Genomic DNA, 17,734 nt, shown 5'->3' with positions numbered 1-17,734 from the left:
CCGGCTCTGTAACCGCCACCGAAGCCTCACTGGGAAAACATGCCGGCAACAGCGCCTTACAAGTCTTTTGCACGAACGTCAAGGGGAGCGTGGGGAAGAAGCGGAAGACGAAACGTGCTTTCCGCATGAGGTAAGGAGGCGCTCGCAAGCCAGTCCCGCGTACGGGTACGCCTGTCCCTGGCAGCAAGCGCCCAGGTCGGCTCGCACGAGCGCGGGCGGCGCGGCACCCGGCCAGGCTCCGCGCACGAGGCTGCGGCGTTGGGTCTCCGCGCGAACGGGCGGCGCCGAAAGAGAGAGGAGGAGCCCGGCCGGCGCGGGCCGCCCCTGATTGGGCCGCGCACGGAGGAAGGAAGCGGCTCCGCGGCTTCTATTCCGGCGGCCGGCACCGGCTCGGGTGCTTTCGGGCGCTGCCGACCTCATGGCCCCCGCGTCGCGGATCGCGGACCTCAAGCAAGCCGGGAACGAGCAGTTCCGCAACGGGCAGTACGGCCAGGCGGCCGCGCTCTACGGCCGGGCGCTGCAGTTGCTGGAGGCGGCAGGTACTGGCGGCGGCGGCCGAACCTCCGAGAAGGCCTCGGGATCCCGGGAAAGGCGAGGAAGGGTCTTGCGCGGGGGCTGGGACGGATATCTCGGCGGCCCAAGGCACAGGTCGTCGGATAACGTGGTTCCTGGCCGCTGATCGAGTGCAGCGCCTGGGCTGTCGTTCTTAGTTATGTACTATATCCCGCCTTTTTTCCTTCAATGGACCCGAGGCGGCTTACATAATCCTCTTCCTCTTCTCGGTCTCATGCTCACAACTACCCTGTGACGTAGGTTAGTCAGGCTGGCCCAAAGTCACCCAGTGAGCTTTGTGGCTGGGAACAAGAAGCTGGACCTTACAGATGCCTACCTAACGCTCAGACTGCTGCACTGCACTGGCTCTATTTATCCCTTTCCACAGATTACTTCTGTGGGACGTTTAGGTTTCTATTCTTGCATACAAATATGTTGACAAATTAGGCAAATTTTGTAATTGAATGTTGCAAAATCCCTCCCTTCCAGGCCGTTTCTTCTCTCAAAGCATGTTTCATTATTGGGCCATTTCATGTGTATATTATTTTAAATTTGTATAGTCATTAAAGGCCTTTATGGTAATAGCTTTGAAAATGACTGTTAACTGACTAATCCCATCTTACAGATGAGTGTAACTGAGGCTAAGAAAGCCCCAGTGAGAGTGGCAGCATCTGGGGGTATCAAGGGTTGTGTGTATGTGAAGCTTTCCTAGCACCTTCAGTTAAAGTTTATTTGCTAAGGCTAGGCAAAACTTTGAGAAAATCTTATCAATTGTGGTAAGTTTTGAACTGAATAGATTATTGGTCAGGCCTGGTTCTATATCCCAGCTCAGGTTTCCCAGAGCAGGAATAGGATGTGCTCACACTAACCTGGTGCTTTTAATCCTCCCTAATGGAAGTTCTTTCATACTGTCAAAGAACAAATATATATGGTAGGGTCATATCCTGACTTGAGGAGCCTAAAGTGCAAATGTGCAAATAGAGGCCACAGTGATGCCTATAAGATTCCATAGATAGGGTATACAAAATATTTTAAAATAGTACCTGATGGCAGAATATAAAAGCTCCATCCCATTAGCTGGTTTGGGGTGCTCTGGGCTTTTTTACCAGCTTCTTAGGCAGAGCAGAAGTGCTTTATGGTCCTCTGGATTTACATGGAACAGCATTCTTCATCATGCTACATATTCCTGGAATTGGAAGCCCATGGACTACCTGCACCAAATGTGGCAGTTTTCAGTGATCATACAAGCAGAAGATGTTTAAGTCTTCATAATGTTGCTTGCTGTTAACGTTACTGGTAGCCTCTTGAAGAGGCCTCCAGAGTCTTGGACTTATTATGTCAGCAAGCTGTCTGCTGCAGTAGTTATGTCACAATGAGTGAGTTTGGGTTACCAGTGGAAAATAAGAGTTATGCTTTCGACTGGGAGCCAGGAGCTGGACAGCTTGCTTGAATCAGTTTCCTTTCCCTATTCATGTTCAGCTTAATGAGAGAAACTGAAACTCAACTGTTTTTCATTTTGTTTCTCTTTTGTGCATTCCTCCTGGACTTAAGGTGACTTAAGGCTTCAGCCTTGACTCGCATCTTCCTTCATACTCAGAGCTTCCTTAATGTGAGGAATAAAAGACTTTGTAAGTGAAGGGCAAAAACATCCTGAAATGAAGAGGCAGAAGGCACAGTAAAAAGCCTCAGAATTCTTACAGGAAATGAAAGGGAACAGCATTCTGTGGCATGCTGAACACTTTTGTATAAGATAGGAGACTTTTAAAAAAGGAATATCTATCCCTTGGGTCTTCATAGTGCTAGGGATCCTGGTCTGCAGGACAGAAAAGTTTATGTTCCTGAGGACTAAAAAGGACAGATACATATGTGGCACCTGAAATATTTAGTTCTGATCATCCAGGGCCTTTGAAGACTATTTCTAATGCAATTTTTTGTCTACTTGGGTATAAATAATGGATACAAAAGTACATGTGCTGTCTGTCAAGATTAAGACATACACATGTGTACTTTTTCCCCAAATGCCACTATAATGTATACATGTGCACCAGCTGGGTTCCTGCTGTCTTATACACTTTAAATGAAACACATCAAAACATATATACACATGCACAGAAGAAGGTACATGTATTTTGTTTTGTAGTATCCTTACTCAACTGCAAAGAAAGTTTCAATAGCCAGACTGGCCATTAGACATACTTACAGGAACATCCATAAAGAAGTTTGAGAGCCAGTGTATTACGGTGGGTGATGCTGGTCTTAGGAATGTAAGAAGGTGCTCCAGATTTTTAGGCAGCTCTTTCCGAGCACTATCTGGAGATGCCAGGATGTTGGGGAGAGGGGGACCTGGGAGATTTTGCATGTAAAGCATAGGCTTTACCATTGAGCTCTGGTTGTACCCTGAGTTCAGATCCCCAAAGCTCATAACTAAGTTCACCGAAGAAATTTGAGCCAGTCTCTCCCCCCCCCCCACACACACACACACAGCGAGCAAGCCAAACTTACCTCAGAGGGCTGATGTCAGGATACCGTGGGTGTGGGAGAGGCCATGGACAATATTCAGTGCCATGCTACCGCTAATGTATATTAGGTTGCGCTAGCAGGAATAGCATCTTGTGTGACTGACAATAGTGATTTGCTGGTTCAGTGAGTTTTCTGGGACAGCTTGTCAGGCTAGATGTATTGACATTGCATGAGAGGTAAATTATATTAAACACTGAACCATATATACTTCTTTGGGTTCCTTGGATGAAGGCTGCTATAGAAGTTTTGTAAGTAAATAAGAGCAGGAGCACAGGGCATATATTTGGAATTGTACTCCCATAATTGTTCCTGAGCTTTCCGTAGGCAGCAAGAAGCATCCAATAGAGGAAGGGGAGATCACACCAAACCTCACTCTGTCTTGCTATCAGCTACTGCTTCGTGTTATATTTAGAATTCTGTCTTGATGATTGTTTGCCTTTCTGTGTAGGAGATAAGAATGCAGAAGAGAAGAGTGTTCTTTATTCCAATCGTGCTGCCTGCTATTTGAAGGATGGGAACTGTAGTCTCTGTATTAAAGATTGCTCTGAGTAAGTCTCTGCTGTCACAAGGAGAGGAGAACAAAGACTAGATCACAGATGACTCCCTCATGCTACTTGATCACGCACGGTGATGCCTCACCGAGTCTGCCTGCAGCTGCTTGTGTAGAAAGTGACTGGCTCTGCCGGTGCAAAGCCCTTAAGGGCTGCCTCCCACTACTGGTTCTGCGGGCTCGGAAAGCTAGAAGCACTGGGGCATGGGCTAGCTGGCTAACTGCACATCTTGCTGCTGATAGCTCCTTGCAAGAGAGGATCACGTTGACCCTGCTAGCTAGAAGAGAGTTATCTTTTATGCTGGTTCTTACATCATTGAAATTCCAGGAGGAGCAGGGTGCAAGGGCAGGTTAAGAATAACACTGGGAGGTGACCCATTGCCCCCAGCCAGCAGCAAGCATGACTGCTTCCCTCCTACAAGGAGCTCTAGCTGTGCATTTGACCCATGGAAGCTCTTCCTTGCTAGGTTCCCAAGTCTCCAGATTTTTACTTGTCTTGGAGGCCGAGCAGGATCCTGTCTCTCCCTTTCAACACAACCCTGCATGTATTTATTAATAAATAAGGCCCATTCTTTGGGGCTTGGCCCTACATGACTGCATAGGATTACACCCTGGCTGTAACACATTAGGAAAACAGCAGACATAAAGGATGACATTATCCTATTAGGTGGTGCTAAGAAATTTGGCAAAATGTGCTTTCATAACACTGCAAGTCTTATTCTGGTGTGTATGGACCGACAAGAAGAGATAACTAATTTGTGATGGTCAGCAAATTAGAAAGTCATCCTCTCAATTCAGTGTATTTCACAAAAAAATAAAACCCATATTTGGATGCAGTGGCCATCCCTATAATACCACAAGCACAGTATTCTATTTATCTTAATATCTTTTTATTCTCTTATGTGCATCTTGTAAGTCCTTGTCTAACAGAAAGGCAAAATGCAGGTATTTGGAAATATTTTGTAATATGGATGTAGCCTCCACAAGGTATGCTACTTTGCATGTAAAACTGGATCGTAAAAATTTGTTACTTCACAACAGATGAGAGAAAGCCCTACATGAACAGTTTCCTTCTTCACTGGAATACAGTACATCTTAACTGCTTTGTCCAGTGGCCGTACTGGCTAGGAATGATGGGAGCTGTAGTACAAACCATCTGGTGAACTTCAGGCTGAGGAAGGGTAGGTTGTCCCAGTAATGATCCAAGCCATTCAGATAAGCATAAGCTTAGATAAATGGGTGCTGGGTACACAAATACGCTTTGAATATGAGCAAACCTGCTGCCACACTTTTATGATCTAAGGACCCTCTACCTTCTTTTCTGCTGATGTAGTGCCCTCGATCTGGTTCCTTTTGGGATCAAACCCCTGCTGAGGCGGGCAGCGGCTTATGAAGCCCTGGAGAGATACCATTTAGCGTACGTGGACTACAAAACTGCATTGCAAGTTGATTGCACTGTACAGGCCGCACATGATGGCGTTAACAGGTAATTCCTTGATCAGTGTTTTAAATCGGGTCCTCAGACTTTTCCACCAGGGGGCCAGTTGAGAGCTGCCGGTGCTGGGCGCGGGCCAGAAGGGTGGTGCCAGCGGTGCGCGTGGGCCGGCGAGGGGGTAGGAGCAGTGCGTACGGGTGCTGGGGCAGGGCGCACGGTGAGGGGAGGCAAGGCGGGGGCAGGCACATGCCACGAGGCGGGCGCATGAGGCAGCGGCTTGCTCACTTGGAGATCGTTTTCTCCGAGCGAGCAAACCACTGCCTCCCCGTGCACAGGGCAAGGTGGGTGGTGGCGGGCAAGTGTGTGCGGCAGGTCCAAATGGGCATGGCGGGCCAGATCCGGCCCGTGGGCTGTAGGTTGAGGATCCATGTTTTAAATTTAGAAAAATCTGATGCACAAAGTTTGGTCAGTAACATATTAATGATGCTGCTTGCCAAAAGTAAAGTATTTTTGGTTCTTCTAACTCACTAAGTATTCCATTCCAGACTTTCCCCCTCAATACACCATTCATTTTATACTTGTGTCGCACAATATCATCTTTGATATTGGTGTGATAGCCATGTATAAGAACATCTCTGAAATCCATGGACTAAAGTTTCCTTCTAGTTAATCTCATTCAGTTTGCCCAATACAAAGCAGAATGCCTGGGGTCAAGTAGCTGACATACTCAGCTTTCAGTTATATAACAGCTGTTTACCATGGCAACAGGATGCACTTGCCTTAAACCAAGCATAAAGTATACAAATGTAACACTGTTTCTTTTAGAAAATTTGCTACCGAGAAAATTGCTTGGTAGTATGTCTGATAGCTCACCTGTGCTATTTTGGGATGGTGCTTGGATCAAGAAGCATAAAACTTCAGGTGGGGCAAGGCAAGGCAAGGAGCTGGATCACTCTGTTTAGGGGGTGAACAAATCTTAGGTGGCCTTGATAAACAGCCAGCATGTGTTCTTGCTATGTTCTTGTCCTGAAAGGGAGAGGATGGCAAAGTCTTCATACCTTACACTGAGCATGGGATCAGCACAACTGTAGTGGTATTGGAGGTGGGAGTGAGTGTCTGCTTTCTTTCCTGTATGAAGATGGGGTTGGGAACTTAGCTCCTCTGGCTATAAACAGTTGAGGCACTAAAATTGCTTAGACAGCAGCAAGATGTCCCATGGCTTTTCGAGCAATTCCAGGAGTCACTGCAGTGGCTCAGGAAGCTGCTGCCATTCTTCTGTACCTAAATCCAGGCACAGAGAAAAGGGCTTTATTTATTTATTTATTTATTTATTTATTTATTTATTTATTTATTTATTTATTAAAACATTTTTATGCCGCCCCATTCGCCGAAGCCTCGGGGCGGCTTACAACAAAAAATTTAAAATAACATTTTAAAATATATACAATAAAATACAAATATACACTATAAAACAAGCCGCCCTGGCCAAATAAAATTCAATAATATTAACATTTAAAATACTGCTTAAATAAAAAGGTCTTCGCCTGGCGCCGAAAAACAAATAACGACGGCGCCAGGCGGACCTCTCTGGGGAGCGCATTCCATAACTTAGGCGCCACCGCTGAGAAAGCCCTCCTCCGAGTAACCACCCTCCTAACTTCTTCCATGGAGGGCTCCCGGAGAAGGGCCTCTCCCGCCGATCTCAGGGGGCGGCTGGGCATATAAGGATGTAAGCGCTCCTTCAGGTAACCAGGACCCAAGCCGTTTAGGGCTTTATAGGTCATAACCAACACCTTGAATTGGGCCCGGACTTCAATGGGAAGCCAGTGAAGCTGACGGAGAACTGGAGTCATGTGAACATAACGTCCAGTCCCCGTCAGCAGCCTGGCAGCTCTATTTTGGACCAATTGAAGTATCCGGACCGTCTTCAAGGGTAGCCCCACGTAGAGCGCGTTGCAGAAGTCCAAACGGGAAGTCACCAACGCATGTGTCACTGTCGCAAGGCAGTCATTCTCCAGATAGGGGCGCAGCTGATGAATTAGCCGAAGCTGGAGGAAAGCGCTCCTCGCCACTGCTGTTACCTGAGCTTCCAGTGAAAGCTCTGGGTCGAGGAGCACTCCCAAGCTGCGGACCTTGTCCCTAAGAGGGAGTGCAACCCCATTCAGGACAAGGTTCAATTCACCCTCTCCGAAGCCCGATCCACCAACCAACAGGACCTCCGTCTTGTCTGGATTGAGCTTCAGTTTATTGGCCCTCATCCAGCCCATTACCTCGGCCAGGCACCGGTTCAGCACAGCCACTGCCTCACCTGGATTGGTGGAAAATGAGAGGTAGAGCTGGGTATCATCAGCGTACTGATGGTTCCGCAGCCCACACCTCCTGATGACCTCTCCCAGCGGTTTCATGTATATGTTGAACAGCAAAGGGGACAAAATGGACCCCTGCGGTACTCCATGGCACAGCTGCCATGGCGCAGAGCCATAGTCCCCCAACACCACCTTCTGGAACCGGCCATTGAGATAGGAGCGGAACCACTGCAAAGCAGTGCCTCCAACCCCCAATCCCGCAAGCCTATCCAGAAGGATACCATGGTCGATGGTATCGAAAGCCGCTGAGAGGTCCAGCAGAACCAACAGGGACGCACTCCCCCTGTCCTTCTCCCTGCACAGGTCATCATACAGGGCGACCAAGGCAGATTCAGTACCGTACCCGGGTCTGAAGCCGGACTGCAATGGGTCCAGATAATCAGTTTCATCCAAGAGTGCTTGGAGTTGTCCCGCCACCACTCGTTCTAACACCTTGCCCAGAAACGGGATGTTGGCCACTGGTCTATAATTAGTGGCCATCTCTGGATCCAGTGACGCCTTCTTCAGGACCGGTCGGACTACCGCCTCCTTCAAAGGGGCCGGCACCCGACCCTCCCTCAGAGAAGCGTTAACCACTTCCAAGATCCAGGTTCCAATCCCGTGCTTGGAATCATTTATTAACCAAGACGGGCAAGGGTCCAAAAGGCAAGTGGTTGGACGTACTCGCCCAAGCACCTTGTCCACATCATCGGGCCGCAATAACTGAAATTCATCCAATAAATCTGGACCAGACGGCAGCGTTGGTGTCTCCTTTGAAACCTCTGAATCAATAGTGGTGTCCAGCTCGTGACGAATCTGAGCGATTTTCTCCCTGAAATGCCTGGCAAAGTCGTCACAGCGGGTCTTTGAGGGTGGAATCAGGTCTTCCTTTGGACCTGGACGGACCAGGCCTTGCACCACTCGAAAGAGCTCCGCCGGACGGCATTGTGAGGAGGCAATGGAAGCGGAAAAGAATCTCTTTTTTGCCGCCCTCACCGCCACAGCATAGGCCCGATAGTGGGCTCTTAAGTGTGTTCGGTCAGATTCATCTCGTGATTTCCTCCACCTACGCTCTAGTCGTCTCCCAACCTGCTTCATCGCCCTCAATTCAGGAGTATACCAAGGGGAAGAGCGGGCTCTGCCCGGTGGGAGAGGACGCTTAGGAGCGATCGTGTCTACAGCCCTGGTCATCTCCCCATTCCACAGTTCGACCAGAGCCTCGACAGGAGCACCCGTCTTGTCAGCCGGAAACTCCCCCAGGGCCTTCAGGAATACTTCTGGATCCATCCGGCTCCGGGGGCGGACCCACATAATCGGGTCCGCACCCTTACAGAGGGAGAAGTCGCTCTCGAGCATAAACCTCACCAGGAAGTGATCTGACCATGACAGGGGAGTCAAGCATAAATTACTCACCCTCAGACCACCCTCTTCCTGCCCCGTCGAGAAAACCAGGTCCAGAGTGTGTCCCCGTTCATGGGTGGGGCCGGTGACATGTTGAGACAGCCCCATGGCCGTCATGGAGGCCATGAAGTCCTGAGCCGCCCCGGTCAGACTAGCCTCGGCATGGAGATTGAAGTCCCCCAGGACCAACATCCTGGGGGTCCTCAACACCAGGTCCGAGACAGTCTCCGTCAGCTCAGGCAGGGAGACTGTTGGGCAGAAGGGTGCGCGGTACACCAACAGAATCCCCAGTCTGTCTCGGTCGCCCAACACCAAATAGAGACACTCCAGCCCTGGTCTCGAAGGGACCGGAAGTCCCGTGAGGGAGATGGAGGCTCGGTATACCAAAGCGACCCCCCCCCTCCCCTCCCCTCCAGCCGTGAGCAGTGCTGGACCAGATACCCGGGCGGGCACACTTGGGAGAGGGCAACATCCCCCCCCCCCTCTCCCGCCCAGGTCTCCGTTATGCAGACCAGGTCGGCCCCCTCATCCACAATCAGGTCCTGGATGAGGGCAGATTTGTTATTACCTGGCATTAAGCAACAGCACCGTCAGGCCGGAGGGGCGACTGACGAGACTCCCTGGCACCCTCTGGCTGGGAGCAAAACCAGAAGTAGGGACAGGTGTCAGCCATCTGTCCCTCCTTCTTCTATGCGGACACGTTAAGCTCCCAACGCTGTTACGTCCCCTGCCCATAACCACCTCAATGGCGGCACCCGTGCGCTCCCCAGGAAACATAAGCGGCAGCATGGCCAGGGACGACTCCATAAAAAGATTTAAAATACTACTAAAAACACACACACACACACACACACTCACCCCTCACTCACAGCCCAGCAGGAGGGCCTACCATCGCCAAGCGCAAGCCCCTGGCCAGCCCCGCCCCCTGCTCGGCCACCTGAACGGTGGCGACCGTCCTTTGGCCGACGCCCTTTGTAGCCGCTGGCCCTGCGTCCCCCGCCTCGTCCGAAGCACGCCTGCCACACGTGCTGGGGCGTGGCGGAGCAGCCAAGTGGGCGGTGGATGGCGGCGCGGTCTTACGCGGCCAGGCAGCGGCTCCCCTGCGGCGCGGCGCGGTCTTACACAGCGAGGAGGCGGCCCTCCTCCGGCGTAGGCTGCCGGGCGCAGTTGGTGTTCTTGTTTGGTTTTGTTTTTGGTCATGCTATTGCCATACCAAAAAAAAAAAAAAAGTTGCCAGTGGTGAAACAGGTCCATCCTAGCTGCAGCAGCTCACCACCTGCTTCTGAAAAGTGTCAGGAGATGGCTAAATGAATTTGGTTTCCTTTTCCAGAATGACCAAGGCTTTATTGGAAAAGGATGGCCTTCAGTGGCGCCAGAAACTGCCACCCATCCCATCTGTTCCTGTGTCTGCTCAGAGAAGATGGGAGCTTCCTCCTCCAGGAAGCCAAGAAGCTTCTTCCAAAAGCAAAGCAAATGACGCTGTAACCAAACAAGGTGAGTAGTTCCTTTGCCTTAATGGGTATGAACAGAACACCCAGAACCTTACCTAAGTAATCACTTTACCTATTGAAGACACAGGCAGATAATTCCCGTTGCTGCTTTTCATGAGATGAATACTGTGGCTCTGATACAACTTAACTTAGCTCTGATACTGTGTTATCCATCTAGAAAAATGCAAATCACACAGTCGCTTTCTCAGAACCCGATATGGGAATACAGTTGAGGCAGTTTTATTTCAGCTGCTGCTCTTCTGAACAAGGCCTGTATGACTTGTGACCATTAAACTGAATGCTCACCAGCACTGTGCCTCACTTGCCTCCCAGCCCCAGTGTGTGTGTGTGTGTGTTGTTCCAGGCAGGTTGCTGACATCCTGATGCAGGACTCCATTTAGCTTCCTGGGTCCCCTGGTGCTATGGTCTGTTCAGAGTGAACTTCATTTCCAAAACTTATCACAAAAACTCAGTGATACGTTCTGGTGCTACTAGATTATACAGCTATATGGGTTCCAGTAGCTATTGAATTTATCTCCTTAAGCCCTGCTGAACAGCCAGTGGAAGAAATCTCAATTTTTGTTTAAGTTTTTGTTAAACTTGATTAAGCTTTCTAAAGCTTGATCAAAGTTTTTTTTTAAAGTATGGTTTAGGTTAGTTAGTTTGTTTTAAGTAGGCTGCAGTTCCTGAAATCCAACCCTGATAATTCAGGTCTGAATTTTCATCTATGGTGTGATTCCTTGTTATAAAAATTGTGTTCCTTGTTCCTTCTATTTTTACATGGGTCTGTTTTTCTTGAATAGCTGCTGCAACCGAACGCGCAAATGCACTAAAGCTGGAAGGAAATGAATTTGTAAAGAAGCGAAACTACAAGAAAGCCGTTGAAAAGTATACGGAGAGCTTAAAGCTTCATAAACTGGAATGTGCAACATACACTAATAGGTAATGCTCGTGCAATGAATGACAAGTAACACTTCATCCTACCTCCAAGAAATGAAATCAAGATGCGGTACCATAGTGTAGGGATATTGGAGATCATTCATGATTGCCAGTTTTAAATTGTCCTGTGAACACACAATCATCTCAAGAATCTGTGTTCATGTGCATTTCACTGATGTGCAACGTGTCTACATGTCTTTCCTTGTTCTGTAGGCTTGTATGGAACTAGACAGAGCCTCCAGGAAGCAGGGCAGGCAAGAGATCTCCCTCACTACTTATACAGGACTTAATCTGTCTCCACATGCCTTTATTCTTGTCTCCTTAAGTTAATCTATACCTGTGAAAAGACAAAGACCTGCACTCAGTTGTGCCTTTCTTGCCCAAACCCACATTGTTAAAGCGGGCCTCTGGCCATCCCATAGAGAAGCTTTCTATGGGTCAGAAGGAGGAAAGGACAGAAGGAAGAGGGGATGGGAAATCATCCTTTCATTGAACTTTAAGTTAACCTACCTTAAAACAGATAGAATCTTTTCCTTCAGAACACTCCTGTTACATTTTCTAATAACTGTCTATTATTCTTAAGATTTAAAGATCTGTTTGTGCCAAAAGAAGCAAGATTGTTTGGGTACAGAGGGGTGGGGAGCAAGATTTCCAGTACTGAGGAAATGTCCCAGATAGCTTTTTGCCACTCCTAATGACTAGGAAAACTGAAAACTAATTCAGAGTAGAAATTATAAATTATGGAAAAGTGTGCTGAGCAAGTGTTTCTTGATGCAGAATTTGGAGTGCCTGGTTACAGTTTAGTTCAGAGTACACAGTGCTGTTTGTATGTATGACTTGAAAGAGGATATACAATCTTCATAGGTCTGGAGGAATTTAGGTGAGATAGATAGGACAACTGAGTACACAGAGTGCAGACAGCTGCAATAACAATGACTATTTCTGATGAGTAGTAAGCAACTCTTTTTTAAAACATTCTAGCAGTGCAGCTAATAAAAGCAAATAATTATATCCATGTCAGCTTTGGGCAAGATGTGAAAGACAAACATTTTAGAAGAATTGTTGTAGAATGTATTCCAAATGTAAAGCTTTCCTAAGTTTAAGAAGAGTTCAGTAAAAAATACCTTTTGGGGCAGGGGAGGGGACTTGAAACTTGCACTGAGTTGAACTACAGTCCAAGTCACATGCATGAAAATGCAGCGTTTGTTTGACTGCTCCTCATCACATGAATTAGATAATTCCAAACTCAGGATTGCTTTGCCAGTCACTTTCAAATACCGTTTACATTCTAGAGCTCTTTGCTACCTGAATCTTCAGCAGTACAAGGAAGCAATTCAAGATTGTTCAGAAGCCCTTAAGATCGACCCAAAGAATGTCAAGGCATTTTACAGACGCGCACAAGCATACAAAGAACTCAAGGTAAAGAACTTCCTGGGATGCTTAATAATTATGTTGTACACATAATTAAACATGCTAGAAATAACATGTTCTCTTAAGATGCATTTTATTATTTCAAGCATTGTGTTTCGTATTGCAGAATACTTTATAAGCAGTGCTTTTTTCTTTTTCCTACGCATCTGTGCATTTTTGCCCATCCTTTAAGGTTGAACTGCCTCCCCCTTAGTTCCTGGCAGTGAGAGCTTTAAGCTAAACCATGCTGCTAGATGGTGTGGTGTTTCTTGTTTGCTTGGCCACACCAGAAAGAGAATTCAGTCCTTGGGATGAAAGAGGTAATCTGCCCCTGCTTTAAAATAGTTATTTGAAACTGTGAATTGAACCTGGAATGACAAAGAACTAGGAGACCCCAATTAATAATCTGAGTATACCCTATTTTGAACCAGTTGAAACATCTGAACCATTTTCAAAGGCAGTTCCCACAAACAACACATTGTAGGAAACAAGCTAGGCAATTTTTAGACTAGTTGTTATGGCAGATTCATGGGCACAAGAAAGCCAGTAACTGAGGGAGGTCAATCTATTCAGCTCACTCTCCCAGGCCAAGTCACTCCACCACCAGCTTGCCAGCACCAGGCATTTGCATCAGCCATAGAAGGCAAGAGTTTAGTTTTGGCCAGGGTTCTGCACATTCCTCATTCTCAAAAGGCGTGACCCCTGCTTGTTTTAAAGGTAAGGACTGATAAGTTGCTTGTTGGTCTGGTGCTTGCAATATGTGTTCTAAGATAAGTCAGTTCTTTTTTAAATCTTTGGCAGAGTTGCAACTTCTTAACACACACATTTAAAGCATTGTTCCTTATATAAATTCATTAGAAAATAATCCAATAATTATCCCAATAATATTCACCAGGCAACATTCCTTACACTGCAAATCAGTTTACCTATAATGCAATTAAAATACACCCCTGATACAGTCCCAGGCATTTCTTGGCTTAATTCTGATGATGATATAACTCATGAGCTGTTTCCCATGTATTATTTAGAAGTACACAGTTACAAGATGGTTTCTGACCACTTCCTGCCCATTGTACAACCTTGTTTCTGGTTTGTTCTGTGGCATGTTGAGGGAGAAACAATCCAAAGTTAATAACCTAAGAACATGGAAGGCATCCCAAATCATAACCCAAACCTACAGCACATTTAGGATGTGTTAGTGTCTGATAAGTGGGAAGGAATGGCAGGATGCAAACTGAGCCATTGACAACACTCTGGCTCCACAAGAGGCAGGCAATATTTTTTATGTGCAGATTGGCAGTTGAGGACAGAAGCTAAGCCAAGAGGCAGCCTGAGATTCAACATGTTCAGAGACTGCTGAGTAGTTAGTTGCTATGGTGTTTCAAACAGTAGAAGCAGAAAATAGGCCTGCAGAAGAGGCGCCAGTGTGTTTCCAGCTAAGAGAGATGGTATTACTTTTTTCCAGGTGTGCGAGTTCTTGCTGCTTTTCAAGTTTTTGTGGGTTTTATTTCCTTAAGTAGCAAGTCTAGGCTAATACAAATACCACCACAAACCCATACCAAATATCTAAATACTGTTTGTCTTTTTAACTTTCAGGACTACAAATCCAGCAAAGCAGATATTAACAGCCTCTTGAAAATTGAAGCAGACAACAGTGCTGCTAAGAAACTACTGCAAGAATTAAACAAACTCTTAAAATAAGAGGGGGCTAAAGACAACTTTGTGCTTTGTGCTGTTCTGAAGATGACATGTTTTTCCTGTTTAAAATGAATCCTAGAGACCAGCCTGAATGCAGTTGCAAGATTCACCTAGAGCTGCTGACATTTCTCTGGTTCCTTGCTTTCTAAAAGTTGTTCATTCTTCTCTTAAAGCCTTCCAAATGTTCAGTGTGACCTCTTGAGATTCACAACTTCCTAGAGAGGTAGCTGTGCTGCAAGTCTCAATGCTATAACAGAATTACAGGTTTTAATACCAAACTTCTAGCAGATTAACCGTTTGTCAAATGTGATCTTTCTGGTGTGTGTGTCCCGGAAAACTCCTGCAAGCTTCTGGGAGTGGCTGCTTATACATTTAAGTAGTAGCTTAGTACAAACTAAAAGCTTGAGTTGAGAGAGTGGTGGATGGAAGTAAGAGTGTCGAGCATAGTCTGCTTTGCCTTAACTTGTGTGCACTAGGCTCCAATGGAGTATTTGGTCTGCAGAATGTTGCTTAGAAATCTAATGCTGCTTTTGTCTTTTACCAAAGAGCTTGGTTTACAGTGTTGCCCTTAGAATGTGTGTATATTTTCATAATCTGTACTTTTGTTGATTAGGCTGTTTTTAGGTTAAATATCCTTTTATGTCATTTTGTACATGACTTTAACTTTCTACTCCTTCAGCCTTTCCCCCCACCTTGTCACAACATTTGTAGGTGAGGAGGAAGAGAAGGCAGTTTTTCCCATTACAAAAATACATAGTTGGAGAGGCCTGCATGGACAAGAACACTTGCCTGTCTGCCTGCCACAAGTAGCTTTTTCTAGGTCTGCTTCTCACAAACAACAGATAATAAATGTGTGTTTGGTTTTTGCACTTCAGTTACAACATAAAGGAAATGTCTGATTGAATATTAAAGTTTCTTTGTGGTGTGAAGAATTGAATAAGAGGGGGAAGGATTGTGGCCTAGCATTTCCCCTCCCATCCTAATTTCTCCATGTGGTAGAGGAGTATTTAATTGTAGTAACTTCCACGTGCTGCCTGGATTAGTTCAGGTGCATGTTTACCATGTCATCTGCTGTTTGTGAGAAATAATCTCAAGCCACCACCATGAAGAGTGGCCGGCATTCATCATTCTGCCCCCCACCCCAAATTTTCAGAGCTGGATTTGCAGTTAGCTACTCTGCTTGTATGAACAAAAGTAGTCTGTCAAGTCCTCAGTTTTTACTGCCTGAAAATGTTTGCCTGTAAAGATAGAAGGCAGGGAAAGACCCGCGCGTGCAGCCTTTTAATGCAGATCTGCGGTGGGGAAGCTGTGCTGCACATCCTGTAGAAAACTACTGCTATTCATGTTGCACTGGGGAGTGCAACACAGCATTATGAGTAGCTGCCCCTCTCTCCCCTCTCTGCAGGCTTTGGATGGAGGAGAATGGCTGGCCACAGAACCACTACTTAAGATCTCTCTCCTCAGGCCACTGGTAAAGCTGGATTCTTACACTAAGTCACTCTGTGCTCCTATATTGTTTTGAGCTTCTAAATAAACATGTTTGGTTCTGCTCCCATGTGCAACTTCTGATGGTAGACATGAGCATTTATCTTGTCTCCATGAAACTGCAGGGCAGGGCGGGCTCTCAGTTTGAAGGCACCCTCAACAGGCATGCTCTCCATTGGCCCCACTCTGACATCTGGGCCCCCCATTTCAATTTTATGTAGTTGTACTCTGATCACCAGCTAATGGCAGTCTATTTTACACTGTTTATTTACTGTGCGACATCTAAGACTCCAGAGTGGTGAATGATAAGATGAAAAGAAAAAACACTATTTAAAGTATGTTTTTCATAATGAAGTTTCAATAAAAAGCATGGCTGGTTGGTCAAGGAAAGCTTCTTGAAATGGTGATGTTTTCAAGAGGAACTGAACAAAACATTGGTGCCTACAGAGAGTTCATTAGAAAGAGGCAACACTGAAGGATCTCAGTGTTGCTGGATGCCCAGATCCATCAGGAGGACAAAAGTGGGATAGGCATATTGAGGTGCTTGGGTTCTGGCAGGTGCCCAAGAATGTGGACACCAGGCCATTTTAAATGTGTGGTGGTTAGAGTGCTCGAGTGGGGACCTAGTTCTCACTTGGACATGAAGCTCATCAGCTGACTGTGGGCCAGTCACACACTCTCAGCCTAACCTACCTCACAGGGCTCTTGTGAAGATAAAGGGAAGCTTTCTAAGCTGTCTTGGGTTCCTCTCAAGTGAAATAAGGTGGATATCAATAGGTTAGATTGGCAGGCATTTTGCGTGTTATTGCAGTATTTTTTGACATATTCATCTGAAGAGGCAGTGTACCCTCTGCAAACTGAGAAGAGCCAAGCTATCTGCTTCCAAAAATAGGAATTCCAATGATAATTTGAAGTGTCCTTCCCAGCTCCAAAAGGAGATAACAGCAAATAAAATCTTTGGAATTTCTACACAATCAAGCATTTATCTGAAGAAATCTGGATCAATAACTGCATAGAGGACAGAAAGCAAAGAGCAGGAATCAATGGCAAATTTTCTCAATGGAGGAATTAAATGGGGGAAGTGTTTGATAGGGATTGGTAGGCACCAATGCTTTTCAACTCATTCATAGATGATCTGGAGCTGTCCACGTTTACTGATGATACCAAATTATTTAGAGTGGTTAAAACAAAAAAGGATCGCAAGGTGCTCTAAAAAAATCTCCCCAAACTGAAAGAATTGGCACAAAAATAGCAAATGCAAAATTATCGCATGGGGGGGGGGGGAATCCCAGCTTCATGTATAAACTGATGGGTTTGAACTAGCAGTGACTGATCAAGGTAGATTTTGGTGTTGTGGTGGACCATTCAATTAATATGTCAATCCAGTGTGTGACTGCTATGAAAAAGGCAAATAAGTTAGGCATCTCTAGGAAAGGAACTGAAAATGAACTGCCAGGATCATTCTCCGAATACAAATCTTTGGTGTGACCACACTTAGAATACTGTGTATAGTTCTAGTCTTCTAGATCATTCTAGACTAGAATGATCACGCATCTAGAGCATCTCCTCCATGAAGAAATATTACAACACCTGTGCCTGTTTAGCTTACAAAGAATGCAGGTAACTGGAGACATGATAGAGGTACAGAAAATGACACACTATGGGGAGAAAAATGATATGGAGACCCTTTCTCCCTCTCTGTACCAGAGACCAGGATTGTCCTGCGAAGTTGTCCTGGCTGAGATTGAGAGCTGATGCAAGGAAGAACTTCACTGCACACGTGTAGCTCAGCTATGGAATTCACTTCCACTAGGCCACCAACTTGGAATACTGTAAATGGGATTCCGCAGCCATGAATGGCTGCCAGTCTTGAGGGCGATCTGCTACCTCTAGAGTCAGAGGTACAGCA

General features: G+C 46.3%; 1 protein-coding gene across 1 annotated transcript; it reads left to right on the top strand.

Moving 5' to 3' along the window:
* Positions 1–354: 354 nt before the first annotated feature.
* Positions 355–15,890, top strand: TOMM34 (translocase of outer mitochondrial membrane 34). The gene is made up of 7 exons (XM_044440334.1): positions 355–539; positions 3,521–3,620; positions 4,956–5,108; positions 10,134–10,297; positions 11,097–11,235; positions 12,525–12,651; positions 14,239–15,890. Exons 1-7 carry the CDS (start codon positions 419–421, stop codon positions 14,341–14,343), a joined length of 909 nt encoding a protein of 302 aa, XP_044296269.1. The 5' UTR covers positions 355–418; the 3' UTR covers positions 14,344–15,890.
* Positions 15,891–17,734: the final 1,844 nt, after the last annotated feature.

This window comes from Varanus komodoensis, unplaced genomic scaffold (genome assembly GCF_004798865.1).
Source record: "Varanus komodoensis strain SLA01 unplaced genomic scaffold, ASM479886v1 scaffold37, whole genome shotgun sequence".
Taxonomy (NCBI): domain Eukaryota; kingdom Metazoa; phylum Chordata; class Lepidosauria; order Squamata; family Varanidae; genus Varanus; species Varanus komodoensis.
This window is presented reverse-complemented; position numbering and strand designations above follow the sequence as displayed.

Coding starts and splice junctions, on each gene's coding strand:
- TOMM34 (XM_044440334.1), top strand. CDS start 419: ATGGCCCCCGCGTCGCGGATCGCGGACCTCAAGCAAGCCGGGAACGAG. Junction 540..3,520: donor GCAGTTGCTGGAGGCGGCAG/GTACTGGCGGCG, acceptor CTTTCTGTGTAG/GAGATAAGAATGCAGAAGAG. Junction 3,621..4,955: donor TGTATTAAAGATTGCTCTGA/GTAAGTCTCTGC, acceptor CTGCTGATGTAG/TGCCCTCGATCTGGTTCCTT.